A 25149-nucleotide genomic window follows, 5' to 3' on the forward strand; every position below is an offset into this window, starting at 1 on the left:
CAAGGATGCTAGAGCATGTGTCTCTAGCCCTTATAATCGTTGAAAAAGACCACTGGCAAGCCTGCGGGAGCCTATAGCGATAAAGCGCACATTTTCTCTCTGCCTACAAATAACTTCAACCGGAATGAGTTAGTTAGGTACTAAAAGCTGGGACAGCCTAGGTATTGGTTATATTAGTCTGCTTATTTTTCGTGCAGCTAGAACGGGGATGCTATATTAACACTGCCGGCTATTGAGGCTGTTGAACAGCGGTGCATCACTGAGCTACGCTCACTAATATGGATATCAGGGAGCGTAACGGGCAACTGTTCTGACGGAGATGGAATGGCGCTTAGGTGGCTTAAGAACGCTGGAAGAAAATAGCATAAGCTCCCTGGGCTCTTTGGCCTGCACATTGAGAGCCTATGGCGTCGACTACAGTTAAACGATTTCCACATGAGAAACTTACCTACCTACCTAGGTACGTACTTACTAAAATGTATAGCCGCTTCCGATTTTCTTGTTGATAATGAGAGATCATGACCTAAAAGCTTCTAGAGTGGTGGTTCTTCCTCGAGCTTTTCTCATGCTCTTTACTTCCTAAGATACCTAGTGTGTTCTGGAGCCAGTTACAACCCGTTAGGGCACCATTTCCACTAAGCGAAGCATCACAAGTTTAACAAATCTGCCAGGGTGCTGTCGTTTCTGGAGTAACACACCATAATCTCAAATTTAGGGAGGATGTTAACATCTAAAATGCACACGAATTCCCCATGGGTCGTCCTTAGATTGTATTGACCATAGGCCCTTTCTCTAGCAGTATTTCTCATATTTGATGAGCTATTGCCTCAATCATCCCACTGACCTAACGAAAGGATGTGTAGGTACCTACCTAGTATCAGGTTAAGATAATAAAAATTGGTCATCATGCCCCTTTTCTCCTTCCTTACTGAGGCTTCCAGGGAGGTATAAGTACTTGCAGATCAATCCAGATCTAACACCAGCAACGAGGGTTGAAGCGTCATTTTATGGTATTATCTCCCTGCACTCAAACACGGACGTAGTTTGGAGGCTCCCAGGTTGAGGGGATCTAGCTTAGAAAGATGCGAAGAGAATGCCGTCTGTAGACAAGACGATGTTACCAGGAAGCTCTGCTTACGACGACAGACTCTACTTCAGCTCTATCCTCAGATCATATCAGAATAGGTTCTGCTCCTAACATGTTATTGCTAGTCCGTTAACGGAGTGTCGGCTAGAGGGATGTCGCCAGCTATGTAGGTAGGTATCTAGTAAGCTGCAATAGCGCTTGATAGTTCTAGATGTCGAATGTTCGTAAATGATCGGTCTGGGGTTAGGGTTAGGGTTACCTTTGAGGTTGCAACTGTTAATAAAGTTAGCAATGCTTGTGAATGCGGAGCTGATCAGTACTGTTGATGCATGGGCTTTTTGGTATCATGCCTGACCGGAAAGAAGCTTCGCGGGATTCTCCTCGCTTGTCGATAAAGTTGAAGATGTGATGATTTACTTTCTACGCAGTACTAAATGCCTGTGCCATGCGCGTCAATTAAGCTGCATATACGTTTCGATGATCTGCAAGAATTCGATAAGAGCTACGCAAGTGCTACCTGTGGGTAACGGCATTTCCAATCCGGGTAACAAGGAATGGGTATCTCGGAGATAGCCCGAGAAGCTATAATTGGAAAGGAGACGATCAGATTTCCTAGCATGTCTAGTTCAAAGCAGCTGTAATGTGCTTTTGAAAACCTCGTGAGGGTTTTCGATGAGGTGGGATTCGTTACTCAGTGTGACATCGCAGGACCGAGTGGTGTTTAGGGTGGGTCAAATTCCTGTACCTGTCTCGGCAGACCCCATTGATTCGAAGAGAATGTGACTTTTGTCGCAATCTAGATCACGTTGTCTCAAGCGTAGTCGCGTCCCTTTTTATTGCCAAGTTGTTCTGTTGACTAATATCATGGATATCATGCATCATTCATTGAGATTCACATGATAAACAACTATCTGATTTGGCCCTTCTCACTTCTCCAGCTACATAGTAGACGCCTATGCCTATGTGGACTACCAGCTTGAATGTAGGAACTTTAGGCTCATATAGAATAACATGATTGGATCTTATACCACCTAGTTTTATACCTAGAAGGCTGTTTAAACTTGGTACGTATAACGCCCGCTTGGTGGTATTTATTGCACCCAGGTATTCTGGGGTACAGAGGCGAAAGATGAATGGCGTAACACCTTCCTCTTATGGAGGTCTGCGGTAATCCTATGTCCAGCATAGCATCGAAGGTTTTAGTTTTAACGCGATTGAAAGGGGCATAACCCGGGAGCGCATCACTATATACCTACCTACGCAGTCTCCGGCGCAAAATACTAGATGTGGAATATGGGAATGACTCCAGTGTTAGTCATGAGATGTCCAGGGGTATTCACCTAAGTCGCCGATGTCAATATGCACGTATTAAGGTACCACTCCTAGCTGATCGACGACTAGGTAGGTAGGTTTTTAGGTTACGAGAGCCCTGCTGCCCTGTAAAGGTGACCCCATGTCCGTATTAATCGTATTTTCACTTCATTGGCCAAGAGACACGCTTACGTAGCTACCTATTCTATTAAGTCTTGGCCTTCAACTTCTTCACCAGACTTCTATACGAAACAAGCGCTAGTCACTTGGGAATATGTTTTAGAGTATCATATAGTCGTTACGAACGTCGCTGGCGGTTCGAAAGTGTGTCCGGGCCGATAACGAGCGGCGAGCATTCTGTTTTATGTGTGCCACTGCATAACGAAGATATAGTGGGGGCACTTATAGGTATGTACAGGTAGGTGTCGCGCTTCAAGTTACCTTGAATGCTTGATATCAATTCAGCGGCTAAGGTCGGTTGAGACGGGTCACTTTGCTTATACCTCAAACTAGTACCTATGCGATCTTTTCCGGTCGATGAACATCAAAAATGTAACTGGTTTTTGCGTCTAACAACAAGGAATTCAGAACCATAGTGGAACTCGACGCACGGAGCAGTTTTAGAGAGAGGCGATATCGGGCTCTAAAATATAACCCCTGAGCTACAGTACCTTGCAAAGAGCTCAATTACAAAAGCGGAAACATAATGTGATCTTTCTTAAAGACTTGCCAATGCAGCACCGCTTCAATCCGAAATGCTTAGTATATTTTAGATTTATGGTGACAGTGACTAAGGCTATAATCCTATTCCAATTCTTCCCATTCGATGTAATCTGGTGTGAAAGAACTACCTACCTACTAGGTACCTATATAATAGCAACATGCGAAGTTCAACGATCCATATATCAGATTGCTCATATTACCATCTTAGTTAAGGCTCCGATACCGAGTTTTGAGGACTTCGTGGAAGCGTGATCTACGATTCTCCATATTATTAGATCTTGCACCATAGCCAATTTAAGTTTGATTTAGACCAAAATTCTCGTCGATCGCTGTATTGGATCGTGAAAACCGGGCTGACTCCCCTAGTAGTTGGCTTGTTCTTTACCCTTGTTTCTCACTAACGTCCAGTAAGTTCAGCGGACGACCCTCCAAGACCCAATTCTAGCCGTAGTAAGCATCGTCACAACACGCTACAAATATTCGCCTCAAGTTAGCTCGGAGCGAATCTCAGCCTCTATGGTCTCGACTCTTTTTTTCTTATATCATGACTTCAGAAATAGGGTCATCATAGTTTTCGCCTCGAGATGATGTGCTAAAGCTCGCTTCCCCATAACGTGGGGTTGAGTTTCATCGGCGTCGAGGGTTCGGTAGATGACCCCAACACTGCCGAAATTGTCCCAATTATGCCATTGGCCGCACAAACCCTTCTCGCTTGAGATCTCCCATTCGTATTGCGCTTTTGCTTGCTCCGTGAACCTAGGCTAGCTACTTCTGCACCCCCACGCCGATCTGAGTGGAAATCTCACATGGATTATCTCGGTAACACGCCCGAACAAGGTTGTAACCGTGACAGCACCGGGCTCTTGGCGTCTAGAATCGGCGGCGGTACTTACTCGTCAGTTAGGGCGATGGAGATATTGCTTGGCTTGTTCGGAAGCCCCTGGATAGCCAAACCTTATTATCCCGATGTTCCGGTGTTTTAATTTTGCGACTTTCCAACGTCGAGTCTATTTCGACTGTCGCCAATGTCTCAATTACCTCTCGTCGACTCGATATGGGAGTTCAACTACTCCCTGAGGTAGTTGGCGTTGCTATTATCGTTCTTGTATATTCATTCCTATGCCTTGGAGCTAGTGGGCTTATGATATGGTTGGTCTGGACGCATCAGGAAAGAGATAGCTGTATGTTTCTAACCATGAAGGACCGCCACATCTACTATCCTAATATCAATCGCTAATGACAATTCATAGATGTCGCGCTACTTTCCTACTCTACGCTTCTTGGCACCATTGGAAGTATTATCCAGCAATTTCATACATTCGTTTGGTGGAGAGATATCAAAACGGAGCAGTACGAATACACTCTCAGGCATCTTGGCAGCCCAGAGATAGCTATCGCGGGAGCGTCATTTGGCCTCGATCTTGTCCTATTCTATATACGTAAGTTAAAGAGACCTCTTTCACTGATGAACCTCTTGTTGACCACCCATATTGTAATAGAATATTACACATACAATGTGGAAGCAATGCTTACCCTTTTCTGGGCCGTCGCGCTCACTTATACCGTATTTAAATTCGCACACTTTACAACTTCCAAACGCCTCAGGCAAAGAGCCAACCAGCTAGCGAAACTTGTGGCTATTATCCTGCCTGCCATTCTAATGGCTCTACTGCGTGTGGAAAGGGTCCAAAACTCTCACGTAGCTTTCTTAATACTCGCGAACTTTAATAGTAAACGTCCCCCACCCCTTTTAATAATCCTTAAGGGGTCGATTTTGCTGACACGAGAGTAGTAATGATTAGCCTTTCGATTGGCAGTGTCTTATTAATAGCGATTCTCATCAAATATATCTATACTCGACACCGGCTTGTCTCATGGAATGCTCGTTACTTATTTTCGCGAAGGTCGCGGGAGTCTGGTGGAGACATCAATGTGTTGGATCAAGGCGACGGCCGTCAAAGCATCTATGATCGTTGGCTGGTCCTGCGATTCTCAATCGGCTTCGTCGTGTTGGCGACTTTCCAGTTAATTACTATCCTATCAGAGGTGGCTCAGCTAAGAACCCACACCAAAGAGCAATTAGGCGAAGCTGCGGATCTGTCTGTGGGGAAAGCTAGGACCGATTTCTTACATTTCTTGGCAGGGGTTTCGACCAGTTTACTGGTAGGTCCATCTATCGTTTACCCTGAGGAGGCTTGAGTCTCGTGGCCTCGTATTTTTCAACGTGAACTTGCCAGCCGTTATTCATATCGCCTGTTCGTGCGTCACTAATATATAACCCTATAGGTTTTCGTCGTATTCGGAACTACACGAACATTTCGGCAAACAATGTACAAGACGTTCATACCAAGGAGGTTTCGCAAGCAGCCAGCAGATGTGGAGGCCCCGGTAGTTCCCGCCCGCGATAGGGATGCCCCCGATGACACAGACTATATCCAAGAGTTCCAGGATACGTCGAATGAAGGTCCTTCCGATACACGGTTGAAGAATATAGACGGAGCAAAAACTACAACAGCTACCGATGATAACGGACAACATTCAGTTTCCCAAAGTACACAACCTAGCTAACATGAAGCATGGAGCTATAAGTTCTAATTTGCGTAAAGCTTGTATAATTAGGAGTTGGGGTTGGCATCATGAGGTTCGGTAGCATTGCCCTACTGGCACTTAAGGGCTTGGCGTCAACTAAAAGTTGGAATATAGGATACACATGGGAATAGAATACGAAAAGAGGTTGTTACAATGGGGCGCTGTTGGGAATCTGGATAGGTAAATGACGATACCCCTTTTGTTTCTATTATCCAGGATTGCGTTTTTATGTAATTTATACTTTTTGCATCCTTCCCAGCCTATTACCAGTTACCTTGAATTAGACGGTTAAGAGTTTTCCAGATTGCAAAATGCTGTGAAATGTGGAGCGTCGATCACGCCGGCGATATTTTTAACTTTGGGTAGGTATTAAAAGAGTGAGGTTGGTTCTAAGGTTACCTACCTACCACTTCTTCAGTTCATATCCAGGCCCTAGGATTTAGAGGGTTAGGGGCTAAATTCCACTATATTGTGGACACTAAAAATCTTTTAGGTGGCCCGTGATTTTACAACTTCAAAACTTGCAACATACCTGGTACCTAGTACCTACCAGAGAAGTAGGTACCAAACATAAAGAAATATCAAGAATAAGTATTAATTATCTGGGGCATTTATCAATTCAATTGACTATATACACCTACTAAAGATTGACCATCGTACCTAGTTTGGATGAAGATGATTAACCATCAATGGCAACGCGTTCTCAGCTTCTACATGGTCAGCTTGGGTGATCCGAATTAGAGGCGCACGCTCCTCAATTAGGCCTTCTACTGCCGCCCTAATGGCGCTGTTCTCGTCGTCGGTAAGAACATCGGTGTCTGCCACTCCTCTTCTAACACGGCTTTCAGTTGTTTCGATCATCTTTTCAGCGGCAAAATCGAAATTGTAAGAACGCCAGCTCAAATCGCCATCCCAATTGGCATCGTAAGGTGACTCGACTCCTTGGAAGTCATCAGCAACTAAATGGGCAGTCTGGCCGTGGGTCATCACTACAATGTGAGCTTTCTCGCCCGCAGTACGTGCAAGGTCCATAAGCCACTCTCTTGCAGCCTTTGTGCGTGCTTTGATATTCTCCAACTTGTACTCGTTCGCGCTACCCGAGTCGATAGATTCCCATCCATTCGGAAGCATACTTCGGTCAATCTGCCCACTGAATTCCACGCCAAGCGTAACGGCGTCGGTTCCCAGGCTCGGAGTCGGACATCCCACATCCATTAGATTCGGAGAAACGATGACACTAGTGCTCGAAACTACACGGTCAAATGCGATACGGCAGGAGAAGATAGAGCTACGCAAGGGTGAAGACACCACGTGGGTGACGTACTGCATAGATGAGAGGAACTCGGAATAAGCAGAGAATTCAATGCACTGTTCGAGACCCTCTACGGACAAGCCTGAGTCTCTCATAGTCCAGAATCCTGGCTCTGCATTGTACTCAGCCTCAGCAGTTCTAAAAATGTGAATCGTCGCCATAGTGAATAGAAATTTTGCTTAAATAAAAACTTATGAGCGGTAGAGATGATAATTCTGAATAGAGTAGAGATGATAATTCTGGATAGAGTAGAGACGATAATTCTGGGTAGATTTAAATAGTGCATCTGAAAGGTAGCGGGACTAAGTGTTAAAGGGGTTTGAGGCATGTTCAATAGGAAACAAGGTCATTGTTCTTGGTTCCTTCTTTGGCATCTTCATGGCTAACAATGGACGGTGGGTGCACTATCAGTGATTGTTTCGCTTTGACAATCAGATTTTCTATGTCTCTGGTTATCTCGTAATTGAAGGGATACATACCTAGGTAGGTAGGTACAGTCCTGTAGTGGCATGAGAGATAAAGCATGGGGATGGTCATTGTTTTAGCCCCCAATTCTCTATACGACGATCCCCTTGCTGCCTGCCCCTCCTACAGCCCATTGATCAGCAAACGTATCAGCTGATAGGCACGTCAACCCTCAGGTACCTCAGCCCCAGAGCCGATCGATTTTAACAAGCAACACGTAAATTGTAACACATCTTTTTATCACAGATTCGTTAAGTTCACATACAAGTATGGATCAGTTAACACAATTGGAACCTGTCGAATATCATTCTTTAGACGAAGATGAAATAAGGCTGATCAGTTTTGATGTGAACTACTCACCCGTTATAAAATGTTACCTTCATCATGAAAAGCTGTCATCCAACCCATCTTTCTGCGCCCTATCATACGTATGGGGCAGCACAGAAAACATGCAGGTCATAATCGTTGATGAGGGCTCGCTCCAAGTTACGCAAAACCTCTACGACGCCTTACTTGAATTCAGGCGGAGATTGCTCGAGGATCCAGAGGAGCTGATCGACGAAGACCCTAGGAATTTCTACCTCTGGGTTGATGCTATTTGTATCAACCAAACTGACATTGAAGAAAAGGCCTTCCAGATACCGAAAATGGGCGATATCTACACTATGAGCGAACAAGTTGTGGCATGGCTAGGTCCAATAAACCCAGAGGAACGGGACTCTGTGGCGGAAATGTCAGCATTGTTAGAAACTTTCCAGCGCCGAGCTGGTGGCCCAGACGCTCCACTGCGGCAGGTCATTGAAGAATACACAGAAGAAAATCTAAAAGAGGCCAGGAACCAGTCAGAATTGTCCAAATTTATCGCAACATTGAAAAAAGTCGGAAATAATGCATGGTTTACCCGCATTTGGATTGCACAGGAAGTTGTTCTTGCCCAGAAACGACCTATCTTACTTTTAGGCCCTGTATCAATGGATCTGAAGGCTTTTTTATCCGCATGGATCTACTTGGTATTCCGGTCAGACTATGTTAAGTCGTCAAGTCCCTTGACATACTTCATGCTCCGGGGCCAGTATGAGCCGCTTCCACGTGGCGATGTCGACCAGATGAGTACTGCTGATCTAGAAGCTTACCACGCTTTCAAAATCCTCCGATGGCTCGACAGAACTTACCATCTCAATGCTACCGTACCTCATGATCGCATATATGGATTATTGGGATTGCTCAGGGGTTGGTCGCTTCCACAGTCGATGCTTCCCGATTACAAACAACCATATGAGAACGTTTATTTCCAGTACACCAGATTCATCCTCTCAAAAGCGAAAGACACCAGGGTGCTAGGATTAGGTCCTATCGGAGCTCTGAATGGCGTCCCGTCTTGGGTTCCCGATCTTCGGAATCAAGTCCCAATTGGAGTCGACAATGAACCTGATAATCCCTCTTGCTCGTGCTTCAGCTTTTCAATAGAAACGAACGTTTTAAGGATGCCAGGAATAATATTAGGACGTTGTATTTCTGTCTTTCCAGCTCAACCACCTCGAACTGCAACTGAACCGATCTATCCACTAAGCAAATATCTTGACTGTGAGAAGGCGATACTTTCAGTAAGCTCCTCATTAACAGATATCCCACGTAATCAACTTCTTCAACAATGGCTACGGAGCCGAGTATCTCGATTCTTCCAGAATGATCCATGGGATTGGCCTGATGGTTTCGAACAGGCTTTCGTGAATGCATATGAATCCATGATACAGGACAAGCCATTCATTCGACCGGAATTCATGATGAGGAAGTGGCCTACAATAGAGGAGGAGGCAAATGATTTACTATACAGTGCAAAATGGCAGTATATGATCCTCGGACAGGGCTCATTTGTGCTGGAAGATGGTACAACGGGATTCCTCTGGGACGACCACGCTAACCCCGAACAAGGCGACATATTATGCGTGTTTCCAGCGCTTCTGTCGCCTATTCTGGTGCGATCAGACAGTAACGGCCAATACAGGATGGTTGGTACTACCACGTTAGATAAATACCCGCGAGGCCTCGATGATGATCAAAAGGGATATCAAGACTATTCTGAGCAATTCGTCAAAGATACCCAAAACGCAAACCAAAGTATGGTATATTTTGATATAATCTAAGCTATCTATCGATGATATTTCATGTTCATTTATTATATTTACCTAGTAAGGTACCTAAGGTATACATTACATTATCCTTTTGGCCTAATACTCCGACGCAAATCGTGTGCCGATGCATATGTAGGTAGGTACCTAACATCGGTGCATGGTAATATTGTATGCTGCTTTTTAGATTGTGACCTCCCTAAGTACGTACATAAAGGTACTAGGTAGGTACATTTGTCAATATCCCCTCCCTGCCACTCTTAGTCATTCCGACATGAGCTCTTCCAAAGTATAATGTGAGATAGCATCGTCGATGACATCACTGATTAACTGCTTTCTGGGTCCTGCCATACTACACCACCAAAGGCAAGTTTCAGTTGCAGTGCTCTTTCGTTTTGAATGCCTCTTGGTTGCATCTCGGAAGACGACACTCACAAACGCCACCTTAGCCAGCGTACATGTATGGTGGCTAACTTGGTAGCTGAAGATGAAGCGCATGCAGACCTTTGTCCACAGCGGCTAGCCGCATAATGTCTTATTCTTGCGGGAAAGTAAATATGTGAAGAAAGAAACGGAGGCCTTTTTGAGTTCACTAAGTAAATTTGTCCAGCACTTGTTATTAACTCATACATTTATAACATAAAAGTTCAATCATCTGAATCCCAAGTTTTCATCTCATGATTTTTTCACTCTTTTTAAAACGACTCAACTTTCTTTCTCTCCAAACTAAGGTAATAACTCTCGCATGGAGCACAACATAATAGTATCCGTGGATAAAACCGGGTTGGTCGATAACGGTAAGGGGTGTGGCTAGTCACTGCAGATATAATTACAGGCCTATCGCGTTATTACGTAGAAACGGGTTTCTCTATTCTTAGAGGTAGCGCGAAGTGTAATAGTGTTACGGTGATTACAAGCTTCAACAAATCGCATTCTTACAGTAAATTAGTTGCTCCATGAGAGGTAATGTGGATGTGTCCGGTTGGCGGTTCTTCTTCACTTGGACCGGGGTGGTGTCCCCCTTTGACCATTTCGTAGATTAGCCCGCATGGAGTGGCTGAATCATACGGGTGAAGAAAAAAGAAAAACCATATCATGTGCCAGGTGATCAAGTTAGATCGCAAGAAGCTAGCTAACTGGGATTGACTGATGAATTAAATTTATTATTAGAACTCATGTGCTCAGGTTAGTTTTATGCATTCAAGCAAAAGATATTTCAAACAAATCTCTACCTACTCAAATTCATCTTCATATGTCTTGACCCAACTAAACTATTCTGTGCCTCCCCTATGAAAAATAATCTTGTAGCACAACTATGGAGAGGGAATTATCCAAAGTGATGATGGAAAATCGCCTTTATTATCTACTCCCAGTAGATGGTAGCGGAGTCGCCTCAGACGGACTTCCTAAGCTTCAAAGATATGATGATCCAGATCTGTCCCTTGTTAAAGAGTTCAAATATATCAAATTGCCTAATACAAAAATGAGAATTCGTCTTCTGCGGTTGAAGCCAGCCGCCTTTAATAACCATCAAATCCTTTGCGAATTCATAGAGGCAGATTATGATAACGCTTTTCACGTACCAACAAAGCCTAACCTTAACCCCAAGAAAGATAAGATCGGATCCACCCAATACCCACGCAAAGAGCTAGAAGATGAGGATAGTAGAGAATACAACAATGTTAGTTCGGAACCACCACCAACGGAAGAAGATGCGATCCAGGAAGAAAGAATAGCTCAATACCGGGATGTTGAGGCCATTCGAATCGAATACGAAGCTTTATCGTGGTGTTGGGGAACTGAACCTGATGATTACGCTATCATCATTGAAGAGGACGGCATGCCATATAAGAGAAGGATAAAGAAAAGTTTAGCACTGGCGCTGAAGTATCTCCGATATACACAGAAACCTAGAACATTATGGATTGATTCAATATGTATCAACCAGGAAGATGACAACGAGCGGAATCATCAGGTTCAGATGATGTCGAGAATCTATACCAGAGCCGAGCAGGTGTGTATCTGGCTTGGAGAGAGCAACGACGATAGTAAGGCAGCAATCAAATTCATCAAAGAAGAAGTGATAGAACTCAAGCATTTCGACTTGATATGTTCAGACAAAACATATGGGAACAAGTGGCAAGCATTGCTGGCACTTATGCAAAGATCCTGGTTTTCGCGCCGGTGGATGGTCCAAGAAATCGCGCTGGCCCGGAAAGCAACTATATATTGCGGTCCCGACGAAATTCCTTGGGATAACTTTGCTGTCGCAGTGGAATTATTTGTTGAAGTGGAAACGGCGACTCACCGGCTTTCCGAGGTGATGCAGAAGGATGAGAAGTTCCGCCACATTCCTGGCTGGTTCGAACATGTTTCCGAACTTGGAGCCAGCCTCCTAGTCCAAGCAACAGGCAAAATCTTTCGAACCCAGAGTATAGACACAAACACCGTCCCAAATCCCGAACCTGATGATATTCAAACAATCGACCCCTTGAAGAGACGGAGCTTGTTGAGTTTACAATACCTAGTAACCACCATGTTCATCTTCCAAACATCAGAGCCTCGAGATGCGATATACTCATTGCTCGCCGTCGCTCGCGATACTTCGCCATTTGTCGAAAAATCAGTTCCTGCAGACAAAAGATACGCATTATTTATGCGCACGGGCTTCTCTTCTTTTCTGGAGGAGAAGCCGTTCCACGTGGATTATGGCAAGCCATATTATGATGTCTGCCGAGACTTCGTTGAATTCAGCATCCATCGCGGCTACGAAGTAGACAAGGTGCAGACGCTAGATATTCTATGCCGCCCATGGGCTCTCGAACCACCTACCAGGGGGTCAACCCGTATTCAAGAAGACTCTGCGCTATCAAAGAAGCCCAAGAAAGCATTGAGGCAGTGGTTGGAAACTGTTCTGGAAATTTGGTATAAAAAAGAATGGTCATTTTATGATGAAGGTGAAGTCAGAGTATCAAATGAAGAGGATAAGGATCGGAGATGGGAGGCTAGGCAGTGGAAAAAAAAGCACTTCCCTCACCTTTCGAGACTCTATAATTCGCCACAGAAACAACGTAGTCGCATCCGTAACTCCCAAAGTGAAGATTCAGATGGGGATACCGATGATACCTCGGAGGACGTTGATATTCCGCTTCCATCTTGGATTCCTCTGGCATCATCTGCGCCTTTCGCACTATTCTATCACCCTGGTATGGACATTCAGAAAGCTGGTAGAGTTAACGCCGATCCTCTTGTTGGCGTTCCTCGCGACCGTGATAGGAACTACAGTGCGGCGCAGACAGAACATGCAGATTTAACAGTCCTCAAATTCCGAAAGAGACTTTCCTTAGGACATTACAGCCTCTATGTCAAGGGATTTATATTTGATGAAGTTGCTGAAGTAATGGAAGCTTCTCAGGGTGGTTCTATTCCGACATCTTGGCTCAAATTAGGTGGTTGGAAAGAACCTGACAAATACAACCCACCTGACGAGTTCTGGAGAACACTTGTTGCAGACAGAGGCAAGGATAATAAAAATCCGCCATATTATTACGCCAGAGCATGTAAGGAGTCTGCAATCAAGGGGGGGCTACGGAGTGGTGGTATTAACACCACAGCTCTAATCAACGACGAACGCAATTCCATTATTGCTGAATTTTGTCGACGCGTTCAGGCAGTTATTTGGAATCGCCGATTGTTTAAGACGAAGGGAAATGTTTTAGGACTAGCATCAAGCGATGTAAGAAAAGGAGATAAAGTTGGTATTATCTACGGATGTACGGTGCCTGTTATTTTGAGGGAAAGGCAAAAGGGACCAGAGGATACGAGGAAAGAAAAGATGGATGATACTGCGGAAAATCTGAAAACACTTATTAGTAAGTGTCAGGAGAGACGACGCCGGAAGTTGGATTTCAAGGCTAAAGGAGAGGTGCCAAAGGGTATAAAGGAAGCTACGGAGATTGCAAACAAGAAGCTAAAGGAATTGCTAGATGATGGGAAACCTGGGAGAGAAGAGATTCAGGTTAATGATGGTAGTGAGGAGGATGCGGAGAAGAATGGCGACCTATCAGAAAGAGCGAAGAACGAAAAAAAGGCAAGAGAAAAGGACCCTCTACGTTATTATCGTCTCATAGGGGAGAGTTATATCCATGGCATGATGGATGGTGAAGCGGTGCGTAGGAAGTTTTATGGCGATATTCCGGATCAGATATTTGAATTGAGATAGAAAAGTTTACTACTCCGTATCCGCCGGAATTTAGTAACGAAAAGTTGAAACTTCGCCTTAGCTGAGTGAAATATTTGATGTCGCTTGCATATCGGAAGCTGGGGAGGGAAATTACTTCGGATTCTGGGGTCGGAACCCCCTGAACGCTACTGCCATTCAACACTTAAGTCGACCCACAGCTTGTGATAATTGGTTGTTGATCCTGATCAATCTTATCAGATCCGCTGATTAGATCCGTTAGATCCACATTTCCCGTCTAGTTCCCTTAATTCATAGCCTAGAAATTTTTTGAAGGTGCGGAAGTTCTACTTAATTCTGACATCTGTCCGTAATTGGTGGAATGATTGTTGCTAATGACGTTGTAAACTTGTTATGGAAATGATGATCATCCTGAATCCTTCAGCGCGCTAGCTATACTGATTTTAGCGTTGTTATCGTTACTATGCGTACCTGGAACTTTTCTTATTTTCAACATTTTCAGTGCGTAAAATCTACACTCATCCAGAATATGCCTTGATCCGATCTTGACATTATTTCAAACGCTAGAAATAATACTTATATTTATGATGGATCACTTCAAACGGAAGAACCTACGCTATCGTAGAGCTACTCCCATAGTCCTACGACACTCGAAAAAACATTATGATCGTAAGAAAACAGACTGGATGAAGCCCCTGGTCTAGCGCCGGGTGTTCATGACAGGGACCACGTTTACGAAGCCCACCATCCTATTGTGAATTTTATTTACTAGCCCACATCGAGAACCGCAATCGGACTTAGAGTTGAGGGCACCGGTAGTTATAAAGCGTAGTTTTATGCATTTCCGTGTATCACGCATTCCGCTCGAACTATTGCGCCATCCGCACGATAACGGCACAGTTCAATATGCAGCTCTCACTTTCTTTAGCATATTCTGTGGCATGCTTGTTTCAGGCTTTGCCAGCCTCAGCGCAGAACATCTCATGGCCTTGGCAGACGTATAAATCCAGTTCCCGCGAACCGTAAGTAACCCTAGTCTTGTTTATTACTTACCCAGTACCTATGTTGGGGTTCATCTTCATGAACAGCCTATGAGAATATTCATATTCTCCAAGATTGAATATTCCTGGAAACACAATTCAACTCACGACTACCTATGGAATGAGCAGTTGCTTACACTACGCGTCGCAGACCGTCTTTGAACATCACAAAATATGGCCCGACTTCTCCTGGATATCTCTTTTTCGTCCAAAATGGCAACTATGCGCACAACTACAGTCTCTTTATCATGTCTGATGATAATGAGCTCGTTTGGCAGAGCGCCCCACTTGGCGACTACGCCGCTTTCAAGGCTCAAACTTTCGAGGGGAAACCGGTCTTGACTTTCTTCAATGGAATATCTCTACCGGAGCCTTATGGTTGGGGTCATGGTATCATTCAGATTCTCGATGAGTCTTATACGAGCATTTACAATGTTTCGTTGACTGCTGCGGAGGAGAACTTTGTGACGATCCCAGAACTGGACCCCACCCAGCTCGTTTCGTACCTTGATTTGCACGAATCCAAGATCACTGCAGATGACACTATCCTAGTGACTGTCTACAACGTCACTCAGTACGATCTGAGCTCGGTCGGCGGCCCAGTTGATGGTTGGGTGTCCGACTCTATCTTCTACGAGCTAGACATTAAGACCAACGAAATCCTTTTCAAATGGAGCGCACTAAGCCACGTTGACCAGATTCCCATTTCGGATGTGTTGGAGTTCTACCCCTTGGCAGATTACGGGAAGAACCAATCTCTTCCATATGGATATTTCCATATCAACTCAGTCGAAAAGTTTACAGACGGGTCATACTTGATCTCCTCGCGTTACTATAGTTCAGTTTTCAAGATCGCGAAGGACGGATCGGTAGAATGGACTCTACAGGTAAGATCAACTCACCTTTCCCCACCTGAGCAAATACCTTTTTCCTCAGAAGCATGATCTAACGAAATCTAGGGCAAATCTGGAGGTGACTTTGAGCTTGGCGAAGGTCTTTCCTTTTCCTATCAGCACGATGCTAGAATTCACCGCGAGGTGGGAGACACTGTTCAGATCAGCATCTTCGACAACGCGAACTCGGACGTCGTCTCCGGCATAGACCAGACGAAAGGCATCTTCATGAACTTGAACACAAAAACCATGAAGGCAACTCTTGATCGTGCGTACATCGATCCCCGAGACACAGTCTACGCCCATTCCCAAGGAAATTTGCAGAAGCTAGACGATGGACACGTCGTGATGGGATACGGTTCAACCCCTAAGATCCGAGAGTATAGTTCAGATGGTTCTGTCGCCATGCAGGCTCAATTCGGACCTGGTGATGGTTACATTTTCTCGTACCGCGCTTACCGTCTCCCGTGGGTTGGCAAGCCCAAGACAGCACCAGATGCTTTTGCTTGCATAGATGCTGCAAATAATAAGACCATGGTGTACATGAGCTGGCTTGGTGCGACAGAACACCGTGCGTGGAAGGTTTTCACAGGTGCGAGCAACTCTAGTCTCACTCTGGCTGCTCAAGTGGAGAAGACTGGGTTCGAAACCGTAACAAGCGTACCAGGACAGTCGCCCTTGGTACGTGTTGAGGCTCAGGGACGTGGTATTGGTACATTTGGGGCTTCTCCTGTTATATTGTCCCAGGATACTTGCTGATTGCCAGCTGTGTGATCGCCATGTCCACTTGGAAGAAAATTTGTGAATAAGGGGGTCGCCGCTTGAGAAAGGAAATTTGAAAATATGGGCAAAAGAATTCTCAAAGGTATCTTAGTACAATTTAACTAATGTTCATTTAATGTGTACATATTATAGAAGTTAGGGGTTTACTCCTTTATTCGTCGGCATCTAATGCTGTGCCAAGATGAAAAAAAGGGGGTGGCGTCGTCACCCTTTCACTAGTGACTATCCAACGTACAATTTTTCATCAGATTGACTCACATAATTAACCCTCCGACGATTTGCGGCGCGCACAGCAGTACATGCGTCATATTAGTGTGGATATTCTTGGCTGTAACCTTCAGGCTCTAGATCGGATATCATTCTTACTGCATGCATTGTAACATCTGCTGTTACATGTGACTGCTACCCTTCGTGGAGCCACTCAGATTCTGCTCCCGCCACTCTTCAAACAACCTCCAAATACGGTATCATGGTCATATTCAAATGAAGCCTTCTACTTTTGTTAGTTCGGTTTTTCATGACGTAGCCCCTTTGAAAGGTACTTACGTTACTAGGCTCCCTAGCCAAGCAGGTAGGATTGTAGTAAGTGGGCGAAGTGGATTGGTATCATTCTTCAGCTCATATTCGGGACGCTGGAATATCCAATAGCATCGGTAAAGAGGGTTGCCACAGTATTCATGATGGGTCGTTCTAGACAAGGAGTAACACATGCACTATAGTTGACCAGCAGTAGCTCCGTGTCATTTGGTGAAGAGATTAGGTAGGTATGAAAAGAAGAATAAAAAATGAAAAACACTACGAAGAAAAAACCATGTGACAATGGAGAGTTCTAAGAGAATGATTTACCAGAAGGTAAAAATCGCATTCATAGATAGTTAGTTTCATGGTGGGATCTAAGTCTATTCTAAGCTTTTGATACCTAGTTGATATCTGTGTCCAACCTGAGAAGCGGCATTTCGCGTTATCTAATAATCTATTTACAGTGTCCTCATGATGTCCAGCCATATTCCTGCAGAGTTTGAAAAAGAAACGGGGGGATAAGGGGGAGAAAGGAAAAAGAATGTCGCGAAGTGAAAAGTTACAAGAGCGGCTCTGCTGCCCGCCAGATAATAAAAAATCCATTCAACTTTAACTTCTCGTCGACAATGCCACTCCTCGGGTTGTGATCCCACACTGAATCCCAACTTAATGCTTCGCTAATCCCTACATCACACATTGCCATCCCCAATGCCCCTAGTAAGTTTAGAGGACTTGCCGATATTAGCAATCTTCCGTCATGATCCATTCATTCATTATAGCCGTTGTTTAAGAGTCGAAAATAGCACCGTAAGCGGGGACACCACGAGTGGTCATGCCGTAGACGACCTTCTCTGTCACCTTGGGGTTAGAGATGATGAAGACGGCCTCAGCGTTAGATTCGTGGACGAGTTGGTAAACTTCCCGAACAATGTCCGGGTATCCCCTCTCGTGGGTGTTCCAGATAACGGCGTTGGGGTCAGCTCGCTTAACTTCGGCCACAACCTGAGCACCATATGTTCCAACAGGTTCTCGTGTACTCCAGAATACGCGGCGGGGAGTAGCATCAGCGAACAGAAGAGACAAGCAAGGTCCGATACCAGATCCAGTGGCGACGACAACGATTTGCTTGAATAGCTTGGAAGTGTAGAGAAGACCGTGGAGGGGAGCGCCACGGACCCATAGCTTTCGCTCGTTGGGCTTCATGATTTGCTTCTTGGTCCAGTCACCGGCGTTACTGACTACGACGCTGAAGCCTGTGATCTTTCCAGATTCAGGGTCAGTATCGGGGATGGTGGCGAAAGCATGCCACTCAGTCAGAGGCTTGTCGCTAATCTTAAGACCGTAGAAAGGTGCCATTCCCCGGTACTTGAAGTGCAGGCGGGTGGCGTGGTCACTCAACTTCTCGGGGTACACTACGCGGTGGCGCAGACGAGACCAAGAGGCGATGGTGCATGAGGTTGAGATACAGATACACCAGAAGTTAGGAGAGTGGAGAAGGACGTAGCCGATGGAAGCGTCCCATTGTCTGGCAGTGACTCTGGCAGAGAAGATGTTGTGGATCCAGAAAGTCGTCAGCGCCGTCCAACCAGCGAAACGGTGGAAAGCCTCGAAGTAGTCGTGGAACCTTCGGCGCAAGTCGGGGTGAGCTGAAGTTAAGATGACGATGAACATGGAGACCAAGATCCAACTGGTGATCATGTTTACCAACTCGTCAGTCACTGGCTCGTCAATCCATTCTTTCGTTGCCAATATCGTGTAAAGTATATACCATACTACTGCAGCCGTTCCTGCACCACTGTGACCACCCCCGTAGTGAAAGACCTTGGCGAGGCGCTTTCGGATGTAGATAGGCCAAGAGTGGGGGACACAGACGCAGATTTCATAGCAAAGGTTGACGAATTCCTCCTGACGGAACAAGATGCTAACCATGAGGTTTGCAGATGCGGCGCTACCCACATCTCGCGAGTTAGGATTACCCTTATTGGTTGCCATCAAGGCTATGAAGACAGCTAGGTTGGCTGTGAATATGACTCCGAATATTTTCCTGTATGAGGAGGCATATTTGTCTATAGGAGATATGTTAGCAACCTATTTTAGTTCTAGGCTAGGTAGCGATGAAGACTTACGGCGGACTTGTCGACTGAGTTCGGTTCCGAGTTGGTCTGGGAGGATGGCACGCTCTGTGATTGTCTCAACCTGCTTTTCATTATTGCCCCCCTTCCCAACAGAGTGTATCGACGGGGTGGTCGTCCCCGTTGAGGGTCCGGTCGATGGTAAGGTTGAAGCAATGGGGGTCGGTGCCAAATCAAAGGCACCCGGGTGTCCTTTTTCAGAATGGTTGTGCGTCATGGTGAAAAGAGGATAAGGATGTCTTTTTCTCTAATCTTTTGATTGTTGTTCTTTGGGGTTGGTTGACACGAGGAATTCTAGAAATCGGAAGAAACGACAGGATGAAGGTAAGGGATATAAGTACTAGTGAGGCATGAGATTCTCGGCTTCATCTATGCGCGATCAGGTAGGGACCCTCATACCTACGGTGCTCTAAGTTACTATTCATCCCCGACCCATCGAACGATACGGCTTCTTCGATATCGCAAAGATCAACGATGCCCCGGTCCTGCATGGGAGGACGTCCGGGCCTAGATGGGCGTGGCGTGCATCCCCAGTTTCAACGATGATGGAGTCGACCAAGCTATCAAGCTTTGTATCTTGTTTGCTTTACCAACTACTCGAAATGGAAAATCCCCATGTTGATCCCAGTCAGTGTCGCCTCAAATCTGATCTCAGAATCCACAATAGAGCAAGCATGGGGTGCGGGCATGATCCCTAGAAGGTTGTGTGTGGCTAACCACTGGTTACTCTGGTTGTGGGGATCAAGTCCCTAGATTCAGGAACCGTTAACCGGAACACAACATATCTGTGCATATCTGCACGCCACGTCGGCACATTGTAAAGAACCGGGTGTAGAGAAGCGTGGTGGTTTACTGGGACAATTAACACGCCCAGCCCTATCAGAGGTGCGTTACCAGATCTCGAGTCCGAATCCGGTCATCAGGACCAAGGGAAGAGATACAACTTACTACGCCACTTGCTCGCATGCTTTTGGCCGTAGGCATCTCGTCGATTTATCATATTTCCAGGTGAGTGCCTTTGTAAGATAGATGCCTTGGTGGCTACTAGTAGAATAGGTAGGTAGGTAGGTACCTAGTACATAGGCAGCCACAATAGCAGATGATATGGGGGTATGGGGGAGGAACTTATTGATGCGAGACACATAATGTGACTGGTTACATAACAATAAGTTGTATCTCACCGAGACTCTACCTAGGCAGATATGCTAATACATTTTAGCTAGGTAGAATGAATTCGACCGTTTTTTTGCGGCTAGAACTTGAGAGGCATGCGGCTATGTCCATAGGTCACATTGGTCATGGACCAGCATTAGGTAACAGGTCAGTCCAGGTCAGGCGTAGTCACACCGGCGAGGAGGCCTACTCATTGTTGAGGCTGAGTGACAACTTTGGCAGGTAGTATCGGGTTTTTATCTCTACCGTGTTACGAGTTTCGTTCTCATTGGCCTAGACGCGATGGATCCCCCATGTCTTTGCATCGACTACTAAGAAGCCTACCTCCTCTATGGCCCTTTACTTACTACATATTCCCATCACGTTTTTCCCGACCTCGACTGTGATGGCTGCCCAAACGTTATCTCGACCATTTCCAAGACTCGACGTGGTTCGTTCGGTCATCAGTCGCAGATATCTAGATTTATGTTCTTCGGGAGGGGACCTTAAAGGGTAAATTTGTGCTAAACGAGGTTGCAAGATAGACTGCAAGGTACTCTTAAATGGCAGGAAACTAGAGCTGTTACGCGATAAAAATCATCATGGGAGGTATGTAGGAATTTCGTACGCGGTAGGTGTCGAAAATCTCAAAGCTTGGCATCGCCGCCAAGGTTGTCTACATGGACCGGGTAGTAAGTTGATATCCACAGTTGTCTTAGCTACCTACTATGTCGGTAGGTTATAATACGTGTGCTATAAGCTAAATAATGCTTATCCTCACCTTTATCTATCTCTTTATGTTGGCAAGTCGATAATATCCCAGACCAAAAATGCTCTCCCATTAGCTCTATCTGAAAATATATAGGTCATAACTATAGCTTCTCGAACAATTCTAAGCTCAGATTTAACCCGCGGGCGGGATAATACCTAATATGCGATCGTAGTGATCGACGCCCTCGGGATGATCTGTTCGGGGATCTTGATCCCTGTCGGTTTGTACACTAAATCGACCCGCAGCGCCGACTCGTTACGTTGATTCAGCTTGCTCGACCCGAAATCTTGAATACGCGTTCGTCATTTACTCCTGCCAGATATCTATGCCAGATGCCTACAAGGTACATTCAATCCCTGTATATGCCTACGGAAATCTAGCGATCAAAGTCGGGTTTTCAACATCATCCGATACGGCAACACTATTGGTGCCATTCTTCGAGACTCCCGCATGTGATTGGCCCACCCATTACATTTCAGGGGGGGCTTTTGAGATGCGTCTCCCTCGCAGATTGCAACCCATCCAACCTTATCTGATTTTATAGCACGTTCCAATTTTCTTTGACGTCGCGTCCAATGATATCAGTCTAATGTTTGAGGAAGTCCAGGCTCTAGGACCCTTATTGTTTCAATACTAACCCTCTCTGCGATCCCCTCTCCTTCACATGCCGAGAGATAACATGCCCCAACGATCCGGTCTTCTTTACCAACTGGGCGGACCGTGATCACTATATTTTACTATGACTCGTGGGCCTCACACTCACACTCGCTACACTGCTTACACCTGATGCTAATGCTAGGATGCCTTGTCATAGTAAGCGACATTAGCATAGGCTTATGAAATGCTATTCATCTAGGCGATCATGCCTAGTTGAGACTGGACTCCGAGTATCTAGTATTCCAAATGTAGAAGCTGGTCCAATGGAAAACCGCTTTCGGAAGAGCAATCATTGAGAAATTCTGCTGAGTATCTCGAGATTTTTCATTTGAGAACAACATTTAGTTTTGTTGCAATTCGAATCCGAATCACACCTATTATCATCGAGATGAAACTAACCGAATACCAGTGACGACAAAAAACGTCTTCTTCCGCCTAAATGCGCCATTCAATAACAACTCTCGCAATCTATCGCATCATTACACAAGAAATGGTCGGTCCATATGAGATTCTGGGGTGCAGGTATCTTCGCCACATTAATATATGATAGAGCGACTCCAGTCTAACCCGGTGTTTGCTATGGGCTGTATCCGAGAGGCCGGACTCTATGAGATATGGAGACTGAGAAAATATTACCTTGGTGTAGAATGCTCCATTATGACTTCCAGAAGGTACCTATCGATATGGCCCAGGTGAACTTGGGTATATGAAGTCATCCATGGTACAATACATATCGCTACATATTGCTAAAGAAGCTGAATGTTCGTAATTTCACGTTTTTTTCTTACCCTAAAGCGTACCACGCTGAACAAACTGTATTCTCACAACCACCATTCACCCATGATAAAAAGAAATACCTAGTAGTTTCGTGTAGGATATGCAGACATCTCGAATAGTCATATCACGATGCAGTAGACTAATTTTTTCCAGGTTTTGATATCTCATTGACACCTGCATGCCGCCATATGCACCCCTTCGTTAACAATCCAGCTATCCTTGGCGTTTGGGAAGTCATCAACTATACTAGAAACAGAACACTAGTTCCATGCTTGGGAAGATGAGAGAATATGTGTTCCCTCCCAAAGGCGGCAAACCGGCCAGTTGTAGTAATACCTTGAGATAGTTAAGATCATACTAGTTAAAAGGTCAGTTAGCCAAGATAGTACCTAACGTCATCAAAGTCGACGTTGATGTTGACATCGGCTCCGCCAAATTATTATTTCTTTGAAATACTTTTAGGGGCCGACTTGGCGAGATATCAATTCAGGTCCTCGCAAGTTTCTCTCAATCGGACTATAAAAGTTCTCCGATGATGACACCGGAAGATACAACTACGGATGTATTTCCATTGTTGCCACGACGGGAAGACCCGAGATATAGAAAGTCCTGTGGCAAATGCCTGTACGATTTAGTGTTCAAATAAGGGTCCTATGTCGACATCAACGCAAATATCGGATAACTATTCTACATACGGAACTCATAAACTAAGGACCTTAGGGGCATGTTGTCCGTCATGCGGTGCAACAGGACTTTCTAAACTGCAGAGTTCTTCGTATCGTAGTAGCTTTCTATCAAAGTATAACGAAACGAATACTCAAGGTCCCCATCGAAAGTCCTTAATTGGTTTCTCAGACAGTGGAGACAATGCCTATTTGTTATCGAATCTTGAAGAATTTGCCACCGCTTTTTCATAAGTTCTTCTAAGAGCTCTTTTGAGCTCATTTCGCTGTCAAGGGTGGTCAGGTATTAATGTGGCCCCTATCCCTTGTGTCGGGACTCGGGTTTAACTGTCAGTGTTAAACTAACGTCAACATGTTGCTATGGATGTGATCTGGCGTTTCTCCACGAAACGATGATGTCTTGTACGCTTATTTAATAAAATTTGATTTGGGTAAGACGAGGCCTACCACCATACTATCAGTTTATCTTTCCCTAAACAACAGCAATGTCTCAGAGGCATGTTGACCATAAGTGAATTATCAACTCCAGAGAATAGAGAAACGTTATCAGGTTATGCAACTAACTCTCAAAATGAATATGACTAATAAAGGGTTCGTAAATTCAACGATTACCTAGGTAGGTACCTAGTAACTATTAGAAACAAGGTGTGTCGATTTACAGTTACATATCTCCGTAATCAGGTCAGAATCTCCTGGGTAGGTAGATATGGAATAACAAAGTTATTGTATATCTCCCTAGGTAGGTACCTACTTCTATCTGGCTAAGTATGTAAAATTAATTATACTTACCTTTCTTTATCCTCGGTGATGTAACCTTGATCTATTACGCCTTTCTTCAACATTACCAAGTTCATATCATTAACCTAGTAATCTCTAAGACAATAATATCCTTAACTATAGTTAGAATTAAAGGGGTAATAAAGTTTGTATAGTCTTGCTAGTAGGTTTACCACGAAAGTCTATCATACCTAGGTTGGTACCTAGTAAAGTATATATAAAGTTCTTCACTATTTGTATCTAGAAAGTTAGATATCTTTGATATTAATTAACCCTAACTCAGTCTCCCATGATAAGATACCCGCAGTAAACTTCGAAGTCGTATTCATCTAGGCCTTGAGAATATCAACAAACATCATTCTTCCTATTTACTCCGCGTCACCAAAGGCACCTACACCAATACTTAACACTACACCGACGTCACTTACATGATGGCAGAATGTCTTGTTGAGTTCTGCGCCCACCTTGGGACAATAGCCCTTTTCAAAGGCATACTAGCTGGTGTTATGATTATCGTCGAAAAGCAAATTGTTCAACGACGGGAACTTGTGGTACGACGAGGCCGCCAGGTTCAAAGGATATTACATATGCCTAAGGGCCTATGTATTTTCACAGAAGAGGCTCCTGGCATGCTAGATTGTGAAATACGACAAGCCGGCACTTGCTTGAGTATCTCGTACTTCTTTGTGGTCCTCACACTTTTTCTCGTCATCACACAGAGGATTGGTATTTTGGATCCTGTGGTCTGGGTCTTCGGGGTCATCAACCCTTTCTGTGTATCAACTATAGTTTGGCTTATTCTCATTGTATCTAAGAGGAAAAGGCTAAGCTGCAAAATTCCGGAAATGGACGAGACGTTAGACACGACGATACAGGAAGACCTTAACTCACTTTGGGCGTCACATTGTTTTTAGTGTATTGTTAGAATAAAAGCGGCAACATTACCAACGATACCACCCGAGGCTTCGAACACCTTCAATGGCGCTTGCCCCTACAACCAGCCTAGATCTCATCCAAATCTACCCCTTAAGATTCCCTAAGAGATAAATAAAAAAACGTCATTATATCGGTAAGCTTGATTGCATATATAACACCTGAATTATCAGAATACTGATTGCTTGAAGTCTTGCTCTGACCATCGCCATGC

At 44.8% G+C, this 25149-nt stretch overlaps 6 protein-coding genes across 6 annotated transcripts; 4 read left to right on the plus strand and 2 right to left on the minus strand.

The window, feature by feature from the left end:
• Positions 1 to 4143: 4143 nt before the first annotated feature.
• On the plus strand, positions 4144 to 5862 carry GGS22DRAFT_195851 (uncharacterized protein). Its single transcript, XM_047965730.1, has 5 exons — positions 4144 to 4302; positions 4372 to 4560; positions 4621 to 4851; positions 4914 to 5284; positions 5408 to 5862. The coding sequence occupies exons 1-5, from the start codon at positions 4176 to 4178 to the stop codon at positions 5687 to 5689; spliced, it is 1200 nt and encodes a 399-aa protein (XP_047816460.1). The 5' UTR covers positions 4144 to 4175; the 3' UTR covers positions 5690 to 5862.
• A 301-nt stretch (positions 5863 to 6163) lies between these two features.
• GGS22DRAFT_195853 (uncharacterized protein) lies at positions 6164 to 7183 on the minus strand (the record flags this gene model as incomplete). Its single annotated transcript, XM_047965731.1, has 1 exon — positions 6164 to 7183. One exon carries the CDS (start codon positions 7181 to 7183, stop codon positions 6371 to 6373), a length of 813 nt encoding a protein of 270 aa, XP_047816461.1. The 3' UTR covers positions 6164 to 6370.
• A 531-nt stretch (positions 7184 to 7714) lies between these two features.
• GGS22DRAFT_195857 (heterokaryon incompatibility protein-domain-containing protein) lies at positions 7715 to 9694 on the plus strand. Its single transcript, XM_047965732.1, has one exon. The coding sequence runs from the start codon at positions 7757 to 7759 to the stop codon at positions 9629 to 9631; it is 1875 nt and encodes a 624-aa protein (XP_047816462.1). The 5' UTR covers positions 7715 to 7756; the 3' UTR covers positions 9632 to 9694.
• A 1017-nt stretch (positions 9695 to 10711) lies between these two features.
• Positions 10712 to 13838, plus strand: GGS22DRAFT_181139 (heterokaryon incompatibility protein-domain-containing protein; the record flags this gene model as incomplete). Its single annotated transcript, XM_047963841.1, has 2 exons — positions 10712 to 10720; positions 11028 to 13838. 2 exons carry the CDS (start codon positions 10712 to 10714, stop codon positions 13836 to 13838), a joined length of 2820 nt encoding a protein of 939 aa, XP_047816463.1.
• Positions 13839 to 14691: 853 nt separating this feature from the next.
• Positions 14692 to 16509, plus strand: GGS22DRAFT_195861 (ASST-domain-containing protein; the record flags this gene model as incomplete). The annotated part of the gene is made up of 3 exons (XM_047965733.1): positions 14692 to 14839; positions 15009 to 15744; positions 15817 to 16509. Exons 1-3 carry the CDS (start codon positions 14724 to 14726, stop codon positions 16507 to 16509), a joined length of 1545 nt encoding a protein of 514 aa, XP_047816464.1. The 5' UTR covers positions 14692 to 14723.
• A 1237-nt stretch (positions 16510 to 17746) lies between these two features.
• Positions 17747 to 19401, minus strand: GGS22DRAFT_195863 (uncharacterized protein; the record flags this gene model as incomplete). Its single annotated transcript, XM_047965734.1, has 2 exons — positions 17747 to 19118; positions 19179 to 19401. 2 exons carry the CDS (start codon positions 19399 to 19401, stop codon positions 17839 to 17841), a joined length of 1503 nt encoding a protein of 500 aa, XP_047816465.1. The 3' UTR covers positions 17747 to 17838.
• Positions 19402 to 25149: the final 5748 nt, after the last annotated feature.

The sequence above is a fragment of the Annulohypoxylon maeteangense genome (genome assembly GCF_022496945.1).
Source record: "Annulohypoxylon maeteangense strain CBS 123835 unplaced genomic scaffold GGS22scaffold_15, whole genome shotgun sequence".
In the NCBI taxonomy this organism is placed as follows: domain Eukaryota; kingdom Fungi; phylum Ascomycota; class Sordariomycetes; order Xylariales; family Hypoxylaceae; genus Annulohypoxylon; species Annulohypoxylon maeteangense.

What these genes read in the sequence shown, in the direction of transcription:
- GGS22DRAFT_195857 (XM_047965732.1), top strand. Translation starts at nt 7,757, where the DNA reads ATGGATCAGTTAACACAATTGGAACCTGTCGAATATCATTCTTTAGAC.
- GGS22DRAFT_195851 (XM_047965730.1), top strand. Translation starts at nt 4,176, where the DNA reads ATGGGAGTTCAACTACTCCCTGAGGTAGTTGGCGTTGCTATTATCGTT. An exon ending in GCATCAGGAAAGAGATAGCT is followed by an intron (nt 4,303 to 4,371) that starts GTATGTTTCTAA and finishes GACAATTCATAG; the next exon opens with ATGTCGCGCTACTTTCCTAC. An exon ending in TCTTGTCCTATTCTATATAC is followed by an intron (nt 4,561 to 4,620) that starts GTAAGTTAAAGA and finishes ATATTGTAATAG; the next exon opens with AATATTACACATACAATGTG.